General features: G+C 31.5%; 1 protein-coding gene and 1 long non-coding RNA gene across 2 annotated transcripts in view; one reads left to right on the top strand and one right to left on the bottom strand.

The window, feature by feature from the left end:
* Window positions 1-6: 6 nt before the first annotated feature.
* LOC146540015 (uncharacterized) lies at window positions 7-2,507 on the bottom strand. Its single transcript, XM_085207571.1, has 3 exons — window positions 1,536-2,507; window positions 1,208-1,283; window positions 7-1,130 (listed from the first exon to the last, which is right to left on the bottom strand). The coding sequence occupies exons 1-3, from the start codon at window positions 2,175-2,177 to the stop codon at window positions 196-198; spliced, it is 1,653 nt and encodes a 550-aa protein (XP_085063697.1). The 5' UTR covers window positions 2,178-2,507; the 3' UTR covers window positions 7-195.
* A 2,962-nt stretch (window positions 2,508-5,469) lies between these two features.
* LOC146540014 (uncharacterized) overlaps window positions 5,470-18,935 on the top strand; it is a 28,053-nt gene continuing 14,587 nt past the window's right edge. Inside the window, exons 1-3 of the long non-coding RNA XR_014879480.1 lie at window positions 5,470-5,888; window positions 12,096-12,169; window positions 12,628-12,732. This is a non-coding gene — a long non-coding RNA (uncharacterized LOC146540014). The remainder of the gene's footprint in view (window positions 5,889-12,095; window positions 12,170-12,627; window positions 12,733-18,935) is intronic.

Below are 18,935 nucleotides of genomic sequence, written 5' to 3'. Positions count from 1 at the left end.
TTACATATTTATATAATTTTAACATTTAATAGAAACTTATTACATATTTATATAACATTTAATAGAATCATTTATTTCCTTGCAAAAATATTTTTTATTAATCATTAAAATATAAACATTTTCACATATAAAAACAATTATTATCATTAATTAAAGTAATAAAATAGGTAAAAAATAAAAAAAAAAAACAATATATTACAGAGAAATATAAGATGAATATTTGCTAGTGCTTGCAGTAGAATGTTGACTAGGTGTTTCAGTTGTTAAATAAGGAAAGTAAGATTCTTGCGGCAGTGAGATATTCATTCGTGAATGCAAGTTACTCTCTTCATAAGTAGGTGCGTTCATTGTTGGCACTGTCGAGTTGTACCCATAGGCGTCGGTGGTGGAAGTATGCAACATAACACCACTAGAAAGTGGGTTGTAATAAGTAGAACCTGATGAGTAACGTGAAATATCCTCTGTTAATTTCAAATTGACGCCGTTTGGTACATAACTATCTGAGGGGAGCGCTGACAATGTATGCGCACTTGGCTGTAGTGATTCATCGGTACCATATCGATAAACCTCGGATATCGGTGAGTAAGCATTCCTAGTTGCTCCGGTTCCGTAGTATGACGAATAAGATAGGTTAGGCGTATAGGCCGGCAGTTCAATTGTACTTTGAGGCCCTTTTATCACGGATTTTAGTGGACTGCCTGAAGGATATTCTGGTGGCCGTGAGAGTGTCTCGTTGGACGACAAGTAAATTTTATGGTGAGCGCTATGGCTATCTGTAAGTAATCTTCTATGACGGTCGTGCCCACCACAGCTTCTACCATGACTCATTTTATGATCTTGACTTGATGAAAGTTCTTTTGAATTAGTAGAAGTATTGCTGTCGTCAACTGAAGAACTTGGCTTGTTATGCTTGTTGTCCTTTTTATATTTCATTCGTCTATTCTGAAACCATATTTTAATTTGTCGCTCTGATAGTTGCAAATAATTGGCCAATTCTATACGCCTTGGACGGCAAAGATAGCGGTTTTGGTGGAATTCATTTTCTAATTCGACTAATTGCGAACTCGTATATGCCGTCCTTGCTCGTTTTGTGAATCCTTTTGGATACGTGGAAGAATCTGTAGACATGTCTGGAAAAAGATTATATTATTATTAAATAAAAAAAAGATATAAAAGGAAAATAAAATTAGTAGATTTAAATATTTACCGTTAGAAATGGAAGAAGTCGTGCTGAATATTTGATTGTTTATTATAGATGATGGTTTATCACACCATGTGGAACTCTGAAAAACCACAACATAGCTTTATAAATTGAAAATGAGAAACGTGCTGCTCCAAGTACACTTAAGTATATAATAAAATAAATTCAGCCTATTTTTTAATTGCTATTGTCTATCACGAAATTAAATTGTCATTATAAATCCGGTTATTCTGCGGTAAATCACATTTGAGTGACGTTCTTGTTCTAATGAAAGCTTATCGTAAGTTGTATAATGATAACAATAAGGTTGAAAATTGCTACAAAAATATTTTACCTGACTAGGAAAACTCGATTCGTGTATATTTAATTCTCTTTCAGGATTTTTGACAACATCGTTGTCTAAATCACTTCTCTGATGACATCGCACAAGTTCACTAGTTGAATAATTTCTATGATAAATATCTTGGTTTCCAATTTCTGATTCGGTGGTAAATATGCCAGTTTTGCCAATACATTGATCTGACACAGCTTCCTCTGCTCCAGATCCATAGTTGTTATTAGAACTGTTACTGATGTTGTCATAATGAGGAATTTGATATTCGAATCTTGGCTGTGATTCTTCCTGTGAATTATTTGCATTGTAAGACTGTTGCAGCCCAAGTATATCCTGTATACTGAACCCTGTAGAATCTCTTGAATTATAATCTTGTACAAATGAACTTGAGATCGTGGAAAGGACTTCCACTTTACAATCTTGGAACGAATTATCTTGAGTGCTGTAGTTTAATCCCTCAGAAAGGATATCTTCCACCCCATGAGATGTTAAGGAATTTACTTTGTAAAAATTTTTTTGAGCAATTTCGAACGATTCACAATTTGGATTCGCGTTTACCTCAGAAAATTCAGACGAAATGGAATCACTTGACTCCTCATTTGATTGTACGCTATGTGGTGGGGATGGAGATGTGGTAGACATTCTTAAAGTACCCCCCACTTATGTTAGTACACTTCTTCGAATATATCGTGTTTTCACATACACCAAACACTAAGGCGACCGCACGGTTAAAGATTTGTTTACTAAATGCTTTTTTGTTCACCTGAATGTCGTTAATTTGGTAATGACTTTATTTATTTGTGTGCTACATTTTGACTTGAGTGATTTCTTTGTGTGCTCACGATAAGGACATACCGGGTCTCTGATAGTAAACTAACACAAGATAATAGGTTAAAATATATACCAGTAGCTAAAATGCTTGTCAGTACTCTTTATACAAAATTACTTAAGATTCCCTTCAATGATAATGGATACTTATATCACTGGGACTAATTCGTCCACTAAAAATAACTTAAACTGTAAATGACAGAGTCAACGTACCTTCCAGAGTACACTTTAGAGTACAGTCTCAAATATATTTGTGATATAAAATTTATCGATAGAATAAATTATTAATTTGACATTTAAAGATTCATCATCATCATCATCAACATCCATCTTTTGTCCACTGCTGGACATAGATCCCCATGAGATTTAAAGATTGAAGTTAAATATTTGATTTTTAAATAAACTCTGAAAATATATTAGTAATTAGATATATGTGGTAATTAAATGACGCTTCAACCACAAGTTATTACGCAAGTTGAGGGCGATGTAGACCACCTACCTAAATAACTGCACCGATACTAAAAGTCGTTAAGATAATAATAAAACCTGTATATTTCATATAAAATTAAAACAAATATAGAATATATTATTAAAATAATGTTAAAAGTTATTATAATAATAACAATTAATTTTCATCCGCGCGTGTCAATGGTCAGTTAAGTAAAAAAGAAATTTATTTATATACTGCGATAATTAATATAATTCCCCTAAATAATAAATAATAATTTTAATATAAATATAAACCTACTAGCGGCCCGCTCGCGGTTACACCCGCGTGAACTATGTTATTATTAATTTCTGTCTCCATGACTACGTCCTAGTGACGTCTATGCAAAATTTGAGACTCCTAGCATTTGTAGTATAACGAAGTTTCATACAAACTTTCGACCCCAAAAACAACCCCTTAGAAGTCGAATATTGCAAATTCTAAGTCTAGTAATATTTCTAGTCTAAGCGAGCACCTACGTCCTATAAGTAACTCCTATGCAAAATTTGAGACTCCTAGCACTTGTAGTTTCTGAGATTTCGTGATGAGTGAGTGACCTTTCGATTTTATATATATAGATTAAGGAGTAAAATATTTAATTAAAGCCAATTAGTAATCAGCTTGTCTATGATTCCGTACCTCAACAGGAAAAAGCTGGACCCATGATGTTAATGTAAACACAGTGTCTTACTACTAGGCTGCCAGGTTCCCTCTGACTGCCTTAATGTGTGGGATACAGCGTGAGGTTAAAAAAACAAAACTACAAATATAGGTTTGTAATGTCCACGGGAAGTACCTTCTAGGTTTTAATTAAGTTGCAAATTTCACACAAAATGCATCAAAAACTTTGAATAACTGCTCGTATTACATGATTGCGTTGAGTTAGCTTACTGTTTTCTGTAGGTACTTCAACGGATAACGAGGTTTTAATAGATGGACAGATGGACATCAAAGTGATCCTAGAAATCAAATCGAATGACCTTCACGCTGTATCCCGTACATAGCAGGGTAGGCAGAGGGATACACTCCATATTTTCGCGGAACTCTGAAGGCATTATATAATGAATGGCGGAACTCAACGCCGTGCGTGCCTAGAGTGAAGAAATGAAGTGAAAATAAATATTTCATTTTCCTCGAGTGGGAATCGAACCCAGAGTAATCTTGCCGTGGACACCTAAGTCAACACTTGATCTTTTAAATATAAAAATTATTATTATTTTTTTAATAATTGAGCGATATAATTTAGACAGTTAACTTCTACTTTTAACATGATAGGTTTAGGAAATATAGTATTTAGAAATTTAATCATAAAGATGGCTTTTCTAAGGTTTTTTTTTATTAGAACGTGTTTACATCGTTTATTTATTTAACTTTGTCACGACGGTGTTAATATACGTTATTTTTTTGTATATAGTATACAAATACAAAATAAAAACTAAAATATAGCTTTAGTTTCATACCTATTTAAATAACTTGTTTTACAACAGTCAGCTGCCGACTAATCTATTGTTGCTAGTTTGATATATGGCTTAAATTCGTGTGGTTGGGTGCCTTATGGTGCTTACTTTTGCTTACTCTAACCATAAAATCGGCTTAGATTTACGAGTATATTCACATGCTTTTTAAGTCATAGAAATTAAATATTTTTTATAAATTTGTTGATATGAATATTAAAAAAAAGTTTTTTCGTTTTAAAATATGTTTTATTTAAAGTCGTGATGTACTAGAACGTATGTTACCTACCTACCTAATGGTACCTACTCAAAAATTTGCGCTGAAATTTGTACGGAACCCTCAGGGAGCGCGTCCGACTCGCACTTGAGTGGTTTTTTTTTCATTTATCTGGTTTTATACACATTCCATGAATGCGTTGTGGCCTTGTGGGTAACATCCCAATTTCTATCTGGTTCTTGTCATATAATCTACAGTAAGGTAGGATTCGGATACTTCTACAGATCTAACATTCCAATAAAAAAATCAATTTTGTTGCATTAAATAAAAAAAAATGTATGAATGTTATTGCTGACTTTTTTATGAAAGACATATTTAAGTTACACATATTTAAGTAAAATTTTAAAGTTATATAAATTTTAAAGTTATAATAGCTTATGTTTAGTTTTAATTTTACGAGGAATGCTATTACCGACTGCTTATTGAGAATTACTATTTACCAATATTTTTTCAATAAGAGTTATTTATACGTATATTTAATTATGTATATTTAATAAACATTTCGGACAGATCTCAATACTTGCTTCTAAGTTTCTATAGAGTTGACGCGTTATTATCACCTGCGTATACCAACAAATGCAGGACGACGCTAACAACTTCGAACATCAGCCTTCACCAAACTGCAACCGTTACTCAATAAATCTTATGGTCTCGGACAAAAGCGAACTATTTCGAAGACCCTCGCTCACCACGTCAAAATGATGATATATTACGATTTGCTCAAAGGGGACCCTTTTTTGTTCTCACTGTAATGGTTTTGCTTTAATCGACACCGAGGAGACAGGTATATGAGGATGTCTGTAAGAGCGAGCGAGAGGTCCGATGAAAGTGCATTCGTTCCCGCCAAGAGAAAAGTGATTCAGATATTGAGCCCGAGATAGTTTACTCACTGTCAACAGTTTGTGCTATGCAGTCTACCGGTGCTGTGGAGTTTGTTATTAAAATTTTAAATAAAATATCTACTTATACAAATATATATATAAAAATCTGTATTAAAATAACAATATATTTTCAAACTTTGATCTGTCAGTCTGTGTGTGATGATGTGAGTCATATTGGGAAGTTTAATTTGTAAGTATGTTGAGGTCAATTGATAAATGAAATCAATTATTTCTGGGACAACGATATTGGAAGTGACGCATTTGTAATAGTGTCATCTTACGTATGCATCAAGAATCAAGAACGAAATGCTATGAAGTTGGACATTTTCACACATTCTGGAGGCTTTCACGGCGGCTTTGAACAGTATTGGTCCTGCAGATGGCGTTATTATTGTTATATCGGATTTCTTCTACATACAAGAACAGGTAATTCTAAATTATTTATTTATATTAACGCCAAAAGATTAATATTATATTATACTAGAAACTAAAACGTAAATTTTCCATTTACATTTTAACATTTTACGAGCGCCATCTTTCGAGAGGATGTTCCTTTGGCACACAATGAATATTCAGCTTGAGTAAGGTTTGAATTTTCATTAAATATTAAATGTCTATTGTTTATATAATTATATGGAATGCCAGATGTCGTTAATTAAGTTTTCAATATAAAGGTAATTTGTAGATATGTTATATTTAGATAATTCTTTCACACAATAGCAGAAAAAATAGCAACTAGTAAATAAATGATAAAATGTAAGTTAAATCCTATGTGGCGTAGTGGCGAACACTTGATTGAGTCTAAGCGATGGTAGTAACTTTGAATCTCGGTCATGCTTAAATAGTCTTAAATGTTGTTATCGAAATTTGCTTGGATGAACTGGCACTCGGAGATACACGAGACAATTAAAAAGGTAAATAAAATAAAAATATAGATTAAATAGCTTCCCATGATTTACTAGATATTTAAAGGAGTTAAGGATGAAAAGTACGTGGTCAAAAATAGATAGATATATCTATAGGGTACATATATTTATATGTACATATATGCAAATTATCCAGCCTTAACTAACGCACAACCTTAGCTGTATTTATACGTCGTTCGTACCCTATACCTTTAAATGTAAAGGCATATATTATTAACAAATAATATATCTGTGGGAATCTATTATATATCTATAGGAATCTTTTTAATGTATCTACTTGTACAAACGGAATTATCCTATCAAAGAGGACTTTTTTTTACCAATGAATACTATTTGTTACCTTTGTAACTAAAAAAAAGACACTTTTGTTAGAATATTAGATTTTTTGTAGCTGAATTCTGAAGGCATTGACTGTTGAGTGGTGGAACTTAACGCCGCACTTTGCCTCGACATTAGAGTGAAGAAATAAAAATATTAAATATTAAATTTCCTCAAATCGAACCCACTACCCGTCGCGCTTACAGTCGGGCGCTTTTGTCCTTGCGCCACGACCGGCTTCATATACAACAATCGTTAATAATAATTGAGATTTATCACAAAAATTACTCTTATTCTTATAACAATATTATCTTTCTAATATTAAAAACGTCCACACTTAACTTTTCATCTAAAAGGTAAAAGTTAAAGAAGAATACCAGAAAATTCCGCTAAAACAAAACGTTAGGCGAGATATTAATTTCCTTGCACAAATTTACAGTCTGTATTAAGTTGTTCGCGTGTAGTTACGAGTTCCGAGCCAGATTTTGTAGGGGAAGTTGTGAATGAGTTAAAGTTTGTCGCTCGTATGGCAAATTAGGGTAAAACTGTACATGCGACTAGTCGATTTCTTCTCATTTAAGGCATCTTAATATGGAAAAAACTAAATGTAACTTAAATTTTATATATAAAATAGATTTTATGATGTAGAATAAGTAAAGCACCTATTGATTGAGATTTATTTTAAAATATAAAATTACTGTTGTACCCAATAAAGTTAGCTTAAGTAACTATAGAATTTATGGAATTAATATTCCTAGTAGTGGTGAATAGCGATGGCTTGTTTGTATATAAATAAAAAAATAAAATTTTATGATTAAGTAAAAGAGTACCTTCAAATATACAAGTGCAACATAATTTATATACATATAAATAATATAAAATATATTATGTACAAAATATAATTTACAAATTATGTATTATATTACAACAGAGGCCAGTCATGGCGCAGGAGAACAACCGTGTGGCTATAAACGTGACAGGTTGTGAGTTCCATTCCCACGCGAGCAAATGAAATAAACTATTAAATATGTTTTCATTTCTCCTGGTGACAAGGCAAAGCGGGTCATTGAGATCAGCTACCCAACATCAAAGTGGGAAGCGGAGTGTCTCAACACTAGGTACCTTCTGCTTATTCTGGTACATGGGAGATATTATAGCGTGAATTTGAAAAAAAACACACCTAATTTAAAATTTCTGAAACAACATGTCATATTAAAACTGACTGTAACAGCAGTAGATTATCTTTAATAGGCTTAATTCACGCATTATTTACATTTACGGCTGATCTCTCTTTGCCGCAGGACTTTAGTATGTAATTATATTTGTTATAAAGCAATTTAAGCCGTGTTACAATGACGATAGAGGTTAAATATGTATTAATGAATCTGTTATTTAAGTTTATGTACTGATCCAATCTGTTTCCCTGTGGTCAGTTTGAAATTGACCTTATCGCGTGTACGGTCTGAGTATAGGCGATAGACTATTTGCGATATAATACAAATTGTTTTTTTTTAAATTCGTATTATAATAGTTTTATGATCATATACATAAAAAAAATCCTCTTTTATAGTGGAATTTTATTATTATTTATTTCTTTTCTTTCTCTCTGTTTTTGCTTCTTTCGGCTTTCTAGTATCTATTTTTTTTTTAATTTTGAGAGTGCACTCACTCGTTTTCTTTCCCAGGCGACACCTATGCAATACTCTATTGTTGTTAAGGAATTGGAAGAAGTCTACAATTTTCTTGATATATGTAGCTAACGTTAGCCTCGGCTAATAACACGATTAATTGAAATAAGTGCCTCAGGTACACTATTTTACAAATCCTATCTTCTAGTGTTTTCTTGATTTTTGATTTGATTGATTCTATGTTCTAGTGAAAGACATCTCTATTGAATTTTATTATCATTTATCATTTATTTTAATTAACTTGGATAAGATTCAAAGTATAACTAATATGTACCTTTGCTAACCCTGGGGAAAATATAAAATATTTGTTAATATAACATTTTACTCATATTTCGAAAGAAAAAAAAAACTTTAGATACTCGCGTCACTTGGACCATCCGCAATATATGGCGTAGCTATAGACTGTGCATCGCTTGCTGTAATACATTAAGTATGAATTATATTATAAAGGAAATATTTTTAAAATGTAATTATTAAGATTTTTCGTTTTCATTATTTCACAGAGGCTCAGCACAAGCGTGTGACTGTAAACGTGACAGGTTGTGGGTTCGATTCCCTGTCAAGGAAATTAAATATTTTATATTTTCATTTCTTCACTCTGGTGTCGAGGCAATGTGTGGTACTGACTACTCAACGTGCAATAGCTCCAGAATTGGGTGGAAAGTGGGAGGTGGAGTGTCTTACCACTAGGCTCCCTGTGCCTAGCCTGCAACATGCGGGATAGAGCGTGAAGCTGAAAAAAACCAATTTAATATGTACGGCATGTTATCGAGCATGCATCGACATGAGGAAGATTTTTATTAAAAACGGGGTGCGCTCCTGCTGACAGATGCTGCGAATGTTCGAGTTAACACCACACTTCTGAACTGCTGCCAAACTAGAACTTAGTATCAAATCGACGTTTATTATTATACGAATATTAGCACTTATTTGAACTTCAAATATTGAAATTGTTGAAAATTTATAAAATAGATATTGATTTTTGTTTGTCTTTCTTTCTGGAATATTATTTCTTGTGGATATTATTACTAATTGCTTTCCTCTGTATTTGGATATTAAGTGCTTATCTATACTAATATAATAAAGCGGAAGAGTTTGTTTGTTTGTTTGTTTGTTTGTTTGTTTGTTTGTTTGTTTGTTTGTTTGTTTGTTTGTTTGAACGCTAAGATCTCTGGATCTACTGGATCGATTTACTTTGTTTTTGTTTTGTATGAAAGCTGCATTCTTCAGAAGTGCTATAGGCTATATAATATTACATTACACATATGTACTAATAAATTAAAATACTTTCTAATTTGACATGCAATTTATTCTGCCATGTTAATAACAACCGTCGTCGCTACGCGACCGCGTTCGTTACCGCGACATTTTGATATTCATCTTTATGAAAATAAATATAATAGTCACTTTTAGCATTTCATCTAGATTGAAATTATATTTCTATAGAAATTATATTCTTATATTTCAAGCAGGCGTAGCCGCGTCCGGGTCCGCTAGTTATTTGTATAAACAAAAGAAAAAATGCTTTTCTAGGATTAATTTCCAATTAATGTAGATGTTAACGAGGCACGTCCTGGTTGTACCTTAATGCCGTAATTACTTGTAAGGTTTTTAGTATCTTTCTAATTTTATATGATATGTATTTATTCTGTATATACTTTAAATTGAATTTTAAAATAATTAAGTATAACCACAAAAAATCAAATTTCATTGATTACTCAAAAGTCAAGACAAATAAAAATAAATGCGCCAAATGTTGATTTGAAAAGCTATTTGCACTGTTCCATGGTAATTTTACGATGGTCATAAAATTTACCATCCAATTATAGACGGGATAATTTATTTTTTATGTCAGGGACAGTAATCTGGTGTAGGGAAAATAAAACAGCGAGCAATCATTCTTCGTTTTACGCTTGTTTCGATGATTTGTGATTCTGAATAGACGAAATGTTGTAATCACGCGGAGAGAAATATGAGAGAGAAATGGGAGAATTTTTGACGGTGTGGCGTCTGACTGTAAAAATGACTGGTGAAGCTTGTTGGTTTGATCGGGAAACTCGGGGAAAAAGAAAACATTCGTCTAAAACATTACGTTTCCTTCTTCTCCCTTGCCATATTTCGCAAAAAGAAATTTTTGAGGCCGTCATCGTAGTGCAGTGGCACATGCGTGTCACTGTAAACGCGGCAGTTATGGGTTCGATTCTTAGAATGTCTATATGCTGAAAAAAAGACATGATAAGGTATAATGGGTTAAGAGGTTGATGTCAAAAACTTCAGAAATATTTATCTGGACACAAGGTTTAATATCCCATTTTTTTATAATTTTTGTTCTTTTTCTATAGTTTTGTATAACCAGTAAGTTATTATACATATGGTTGCAAAATGTAGATGGTTAAACATACACCAATATTACTTGCACGCTGGAGCAGTATTTTAAAATTGAACACGTTATTTATAGCGCAAATATACTAAGAACATTGTCTATATGAAATGTACGTGAATAAAACTAGTTTATGCGATAGAACTGGTAATATTTGTAAATAAGTATATTTTTCAAAATCAAATTAGCTTCACGCTGTATCCCGCACATAGCAGGATAGGCAGAGGGAACATAGTATAAGACACTTCGTTCCACACTTTCCTCAGAATTCTGGCATTGCGTGTTGAGTGGCGGAATTCAACACTTTTCCTAGATGTCCTAATAACAAGAAAATATTCTAAAAACAATAAATATAAGTTACCTTGAAAGACTTAAATATATGCATATGTTTATTTAATATAATATATGTAGAATTCACCCCCCATATAAGCGGAAATCGTATAATCTCTCCCTTCATCATACATTTAATTAATAAATACGAGCCATGTTCCCATCCTAAGCATACAGGGTCAAATGTTCTAAATAAAAAAATATATATTTAACATGTAAAAACTTTTAACCCTTTATAATTGTGTACAATATATATTGTATTTACAAAATTGATTGCTCTTGGGAATTATTATTTTTTGTTTTATTTGTATTTTTATTTGAAAACGAATTGGTAAAGTTCTGTTAAACATACAGTAGGTACTGTTTTTAAATTGGTTATTGTAATAAGTCAATAGAAGTCTGTTAATTTATTTTAATTAAATATGTAGGTTAGAAAAATATTAAGGTATATTTTTTTTGGCGGAACCAAGGGAACCTTATATCAATCCAAAGTGTAAATGAATTGTAATGATTGATATGTGAATCCTCCAGATCTCGATGTTTTAATTAAACTTTTTTTTAGTAAATATTTAAAAATAATCCTAATAAAAGGAATAATATTTAAATTTAATAATTTATATTGTTAATTAATACGAAAAAAATACAGATGTTTTACATTAATGTTATTACTATAAAGTGATAGCAGATAAATATGTGGGTAGATTTGTAGGATTTTCTCTTATAAAGTTTAACTATTTTACTACAATTTTGTTAGAAGCTACATCAGCGTTTAACTTCTTAAATATTTTCAAAACATGTTGAAATTGATGGCCGAGAAAGTGAAGATGAAAGAGTATTTGGCTATTTTAATAAAATCCTAAAAAGGCGTCAGTCTTAACATAAAAAATGCTAATTTGCGTCGGTCTTTTTATCTTTTTGTGCGAAATAATTTCATTAAAATACAAAATGACAGGCGAATAAAAGCTTTCTTCTTTTTTCGGCCTTGTTATAGGTACATGTGATGCTCGAAGCGAAAATGGCCCAGTCCAAAATGGCGGGTGAAAGATCAATATGACCTACCAAAAGGTGAGGCTGTCTCTTTCACACTTGTTCATTTTCTATCTTTTTCCCGTTCTCTCACGATGTAACGCCGTAACTACGATACGTCGTATGACAAAGTAAATTTTCCGCCGCAAATTTTCACATAGACTTTTGTAATATAAATGTTTTAGGGAGCTCGGTAACAACATGTTTGCAAAGCTATTAGCAATCTGCGACGAATGTTGTTTCTTCTACTTTACAAGCTGAATATTATTGTAATTTAAAGTTAAAAATTTATAAGCTTCATCTAGTATTCCACACATAGTAGGGTCCCTAGTGGGACAGAGGGAACCTAGTGTTAAAACACCAGAATGAAGAAATGAAAATATATATTTCAATAAATATTTCAAGTAAAAAAATTATATTTTTATAATAAGTTATAATAATCTATTGATTTTTTTTAGGAAACGTTACCTCAAAGTAGATATATTTTTTCATTCCAGATTAAAACCTGAAATACCTAGCAACTAAAAATCTGCGATCTAGAGTAATCTTGCACACTTAAAATTAACTGCAGACGACGGGAAGAATCAAGTTAAAACTTCAAGGTAAAGTATTAATATGTCTACTTAACTGCAAATAGTTTAATTTGTGGAGAATTCTCAGTAACCATTCCTTTAAACTCTTAGACGTCTAAATGGTTTCTAGAAATTGTAAAAAGATTTCTTTAAGGTTAGAGCAGACGATGGTGTTATTGAACCAGCGACATTTGATTAGCATAATCTGTTATAGCGTTAATAATATTTTCTTATTTAAAAAATAAAGATTTCTAAAGTTGTTAAATATCTTATACAAACTTAACTATGAAAATTTCTTATGATAATAAGATAATATTTTTTATTTAGTATCCCAGTTAAAATTAAGTTTTTAACTTTGAATTTAATTATTCCTAATTGAAAATTTATAAAATCTTTGGATTAAATGTGCTTCCTTAAGACCTTAAGACTTCAGTCAATTATTATGGAATATTTAATAAAATATACATTATCTATATATATATATAAAATCGAAAGGTCACTCACTCATCATCAAATCTCAGAAACTACATGTGCTAGAAATCTGAAATTTTGCATAGGAGTTACTTATAGGACATAGGTGCTCGCTAACACGGGAATTTGCAATATTCGACATCTAAGGGGTTGTTTTTGGGGTTGAAAGTTTGTATGAAACTTCGTTACTACAAATGCTAGGAGTCTCAAATTTTGCATGGACGTCACTAGGACGTAGTCATGGAGATAGAAATGAATAATAACATAGTTCACGCGGGTGAAACCGCGAGCGGGCCGCTAGTTATATATAAAGCTTGCATCTCGTGTATAGTATACCTATGACTTATCATATTTTTCATTTTAAAAGCAAACTCATTTAAAATTTTGATAGATACATCTCAATGGATGAGAGATAAATCGTGCTTACCAATAGATGTTCCAATATTTATCGCTTCGCGTTCGTGAAAAATTGTAAGCTGAAAATTTTCACGAGTGAAAGAAATCGAATTTGAAAGGCAAATGAAAACGTAACTTGTTAAGTTTACGCTTTAGCTTTAACGATACAAAAAATATATATTTATATTTGAAGTAAAATGAGGCCAGTCGTGGCGCGAAGGATTCCTAATGGAAGAAAGGAAATGTTTAATATTTTCATTTCTTCGCTCTGGTGTCCAAAAGCGCGGGGTTGAGTTCCGTCACTAAACAAACAATGCCTCTAGAATTCGGCGGAAAGTTCCCCCTGCTCCCTAGCAGAGGGTTTCAATATTAGGCCTTCTGCCTAACACGCACCATGCGGGATACAACGTGAAGCTGAAAAAAAAGTAAAAAAATAAGAAATTTGAAAAGTTATGATGAGAAATCATATAACTTACATATAAATAAGTAACAATATGATAGGGTGGGATTGAAACGATGATTCGAAGCAGGCTCGTGAGGGTCGAACGGGAAAGATAAAAAGGGTTTGTCCGAAGGGCAAATATCGGTCGGAAGGAGGTGACAGGGTCTTCACTCAAGGAACTTTCAATGACTATTGAGTTATGGAATATAGGGCGTGTTAAATTTAAAAAAATGTAAGTATCTTTTAGTTTTGGATTAATTACGTGTGAAATTTAGAATTTTAAGTTAATACTGATCTTATTTAAAACTTATTTAAAAAAATAAATTGCCGATATTCGCATAGCCTACGACTATAGCATCTAATATTGTTAATTTAAGAATATTTTTATAGATATCACATATTAAAAACAAACATTGGTATAGTCCATTAAAATATACACCTTCTAAAGTACCAAAAATTCAAAGAATATGAAATTCTGAACGTTATTTACATGTGTATTCCCATAAATAAAAGGAATAGCTTTGCTATTTACTTTCGTCAGACCATGATATGCCTAATCTCCTGGAAAAAGGACGAGGTGGTCGAGATACGCGATCATGCCTTAGATCCCCTCGACATCCTCTTTGAATTATTCGATACTACCATTCAACCCGATGCCGTTGTCCTTTATATTTTTGATGTGTTCTAGAAACAAGGAATTGAGAAACATCTTCAATTGGGTTCGGGTCGTGCTGGGAATAAATAAAATCGCATAAAACTGGGGCAGGGTTGGGTTTAAAAATTCAAAGATTTCCACAGCGGGTAAAATACGCTAGACGCGCGTCAGTATTGTTGATAGATAAAGGCTTTCTTTTCTGTTGTTTTGAGTTACGTGAAACGGTTTATTTGAAACGTTATATTCTTATTTAAAATGTTTTTTACTTTGCTTGTCGTTATTTTTGATAAAGATTTGTTTAAAAATATCGAGTTTTGTTACTTTCTGAACAAATTTTAATTATAAAATAGATAATATGGTAAAATCTGGTAAAATCAATATAATATATAGGGATTTGTATGTTTACAATGACGTAAATCAGGTAATTAGGATTGTCAATAGAGAATAGCCGAATTGAACATTAATAATTCAAACAATACATTATAAGCACAAATAGCCTACCTATTTGTGCATTAGGTAGGATATATGCAATAACAGAGAAGATTATAACATCAATTTCATTTTAGAAATCCTAAATTTATATATATGTAAATTTATTATTTAGAATATGTATATAATACAAACTTTATAATATTAAATTTTTTATCCTATTTTCATTGATATCTGTAAAAAGTAAATATGAACCGTTCACTGTTACCTAATTAGCCTACCTGCAATTAGAAAAATCTACCAAAAACAAAACATTAAGACTTTTAAGTCTTATGTGATTTACCACTTATATTTTTATTTATGGTAAATCTGTCCCTTACAATTTTAAAATATTTATTCCAAATAAACCTTTGATAGTAATATCAGCATAGCTCTTATTTCTCTGGCTCACACACTATTATATAATTAATATAGCACAGATTTACGACGTGAGTACGGACAGAATATAAATTGCACTGAACTGTAATAATAGGACCCATTCTTTACTTTCTTAATGCTTGTTATTAAAATTTATGTAGGCGTATAAAAATAGTTTATATTACCTACTTATAATATTTTACAATATATTTTGAAAATAAATTATGTAGATTAGCGTTTTATAAAAGATAAAAATATTATATAATATTTATATGTTTTAGAAATAAAATTATTTTAGCATACTTAATATTTTTTAGAACAATTTTCTATGTTTCAGTGACTATTTTGCTGACGCTATTGTTTGTCGTTGCACTGTTTCTGCATAAATTTAATGTCATCATAAATTCTACATTAATTCCGGAGCCGTTCTTGAGAGCCCTAATAATAACTTCAGAATTCGCTCTAAATTATATATGTATAATAGAAATGGAAGAAACTAATGTTTCCTTTTATAAATTGAAATTTTGTTAATATTTTCTTTAGACAAATAAATGTTAGCAGTAAAAGGTGATAAAAATAATTATATATATTTTATTTTTTTATTGTTTAAATATTTTAATATTAAAGGTATGAATGTAAAAGAAACGTCTTAATAAAAAAGCAAAATAGAATAGCAATAGTAAAAGCGACAGGTTGTGGGTTCGATTCCCACTTTTAAATATCATATTTAATCTGTGTGAGATAGATGTAGTGATTAAAAAAAATTTAATCAATTCATTCTTGGCGTACCTACCTAAAAATTAAAATTTTAAATATATTTTATTTATTACTTAATATTATTTTTCATTCAAATAGTATTCAATAAATGTTATCATACGAGGCAATGTCATATATCCAGTAACATAAATTCCGGTATTGGCGTGCATAAATCAGTGGTCCAGAGCATCCAATTTTTGGAGCTTTACGGCACCGAGATAAATTTTGTGACCACGGCGATCCAGTCAAACTCCAGTATTTTACGTTCCACAAAAGCCTTATATAGTCCTTATTAATAACACTAACTTAGGGCGGCTATCTTCTACTTGAGTGAGTTTTCTAACATAATGTTACTTAGGACTTCATATAAATTTTCGTATAAAAGCCGAGTTGAAAATTGTGCAAATTCTCCAATAAAGGTTCCACACGTTCCTTGTATGGCTATTCTATGGCTATCGGTTTCAGCATGATTTTAATATGAAAATCTTCCTCAGTTTCATAGTAAAGATCCCATAAAGAAGATAATAAAACCAACGGTGAGATATTAGAGTTTTTATTTTATTACTTCTCGTTGTTCTGCATCCATTGCACTAACTAATCGATAACTTAAATATATGCGCATTGTAATTTTTTTCCCTCCAAATTCTGGAGGCATTGCGTGTTGAGTGACGGAATTCAACGCCGCATTGCCTCATTACAAATATAAGTTTAAATATAATATATTTTAAAAGTTAGAACACTATAATTCACCTTTCCATCTATTCCTCCACAACAACTGCATGTAGATTTAAGAAAATGAAATAAAAATAATTGTTTCTTTAAATATCATAGGGAAACTTATTCGTTATACAAGAAAACGAAAAAATCGAGGTCGTTAATCAATGTACAAAAGTCATAGTCTCTTTTAAGCGTTTTTGTCGTAATTTTTAAAATTATTAAACGATTGTTAATAAGCATGATCACATAATAAAATATAATCTAACATAAGTAAGATTTTACATAATAATAAAACGCCTCTGGAGTATTTGTAAGTAAAAATAATAAAATTGTTTTGTGCTTCTCCTATATAGTTTAGAATGTTTGCGTTTTTAATATGTCTTTAGAGTCAAATAGGAAAGTTTTAATAGACATTTTCTTTAAAAAATATTAAAAGTTCAAATAGGTGTATAATAAAAATATAAGAAGATGCTTATATAAAAACTATTTTGTTCTATACAAAGTAAATTCCTTATACGTATGAAAATGTCTCAGAAACGTATCTATATTAAGTTTCAGAGACCGTATCGTTGGCCGCAGGTTCAAAATATGGCGAATTACAACTACAAGGAAATTCACATATTTTTACCCTCTTAAGGAAATTATTAAAATACATCATGCGTACTTACTGGTCAATCCCCCTCACTCGAGAAAAATAAATATTTCATAATTTTTTAGATCTTCGCTCTGGTGTAGAGGAAAACGGCGGAAAATGGAGAGCGAAGTGACATAACACTAGGCTCCATCTGCCTACATGTGTGATATAGCGTGACGCTGAAAAAACAATATATATTTTGAAAAATATCAAAACATCTTATCACTTCAAAATAATTATAATTTGATAACCCCATTGTTCTTCCTATATCTAAAAACATATATACTGATGTATAATATAGGGTTGACATTAGTGCCAAATTGCAGGCTCGTTATCTATAACCTAATTTCATGGACCTCCTAAATTTAGCTGTCGGACACGAAGCGCATAGTTATGTTAAATTAAAGCACCAACTATTGTCTATATTCGACCGAGTTGAATAGTGTGAGATATTTAGGTGCAATTTGTTGGTAATGGCTATAATAAATTGCGAAATTTAATTTCTTTTATCGTATTTAACTATATGGAGATATTTGACAACGTGTGACTGTAAATAGAATAGGTTGTAAGTTCGATTCCCAATTGCAGAAATAAAAAAATATATATATTTTAGTTTTTTCACTCTGGTGTTGAGGCAAAACGTGGCGTTAACATGCAATGCCTCTAAAATTCGACGGAAAGTGTGGAACTTAAAACTAGGTTCCCTCTGCCTACCCTGCTGTGTGCGGGATACAGCGTGAATATATATTTGCTATCATTATTTATCATTATTTTCCACTTTTCTGTTTATGTCCACCACTCTAATTGACTTATAACGTCACACTCATTTATTCTAGGTATAGGTAATGATACTGCAAGCTTGAAACTTGGTAGTAACCATTTTTATGAGAAATCGAAATTTAATCTTAAGTTACTTAATATTCCACCTCGCACTTAACCGATTTAAGATGGCTGTGCTCACAGCTTTTTTTGAGAGCTGGATCCGCCTGTGGTTCTGCCTCCGATAATGTCAGTTTAGGTTGATGAGATTATTTTTAGGGCTCCGTACTCAAAGAGTAAAACTTCGCTGTCCCTCCGTCCATCTGCCACTTGGCTTCATCTTTTTGCAGCGTTTTACCTCGTTACCAGAACAAGAAAACGAAAATATTAAATATATCATTTAGTCGAGTGGAAATCGAACCTACAACCTGTCACGTTTACTGTCACGCGCTTTTGCCCCTGGCCGACCAAAAAAGAGAATAATTTAATATACGCTCATTTCGTAACAAACATTAATTTACTTCCCGCATACACCACAGCGTGGTACCACTATCCAT

Source organism: Heliconius melpomene, chromosome 3, assembly GCF_056956725.1.
Source record: "Heliconius melpomene rosina isolate 202511_hmr_F chromosome 3, ASM5695672v1, whole genome shotgun sequence".
In the NCBI taxonomy this organism is placed as follows: domain Eukaryota; kingdom Metazoa; phylum Arthropoda; class Insecta; order Lepidoptera; family Nymphalidae; genus Heliconius; species Heliconius melpomene.
This window is presented reverse-complemented; position numbering and strand designations above follow the sequence as displayed.

What these genes read in the sequence shown, in the direction of transcription:
- LOC146540015 (XM_085207571.1), bottom strand. Translation starts at nt 2,177, where the DNA reads ATGTCTACCACATCTCCATCCCCACCACATAGCGTACAATCAAATGAG. An exon ending in AATCGAGTTTTCCTAGTCAG is followed by an intron (nt 1,284 to 1,535) that starts GTAAAATATTTT and finishes GTGGTTTTTCAG; the next exon opens with AGTTCCACATGGTGTGATAA. An exon ending in GACTTCTTCCATTTCTAACG is followed by an intron (nt 1,131 to 1,207) that starts GTAAATATTTAA and finishes ATCTTTTTCCAG; the next exon opens with ACATGTCTACAGATTCTTCC.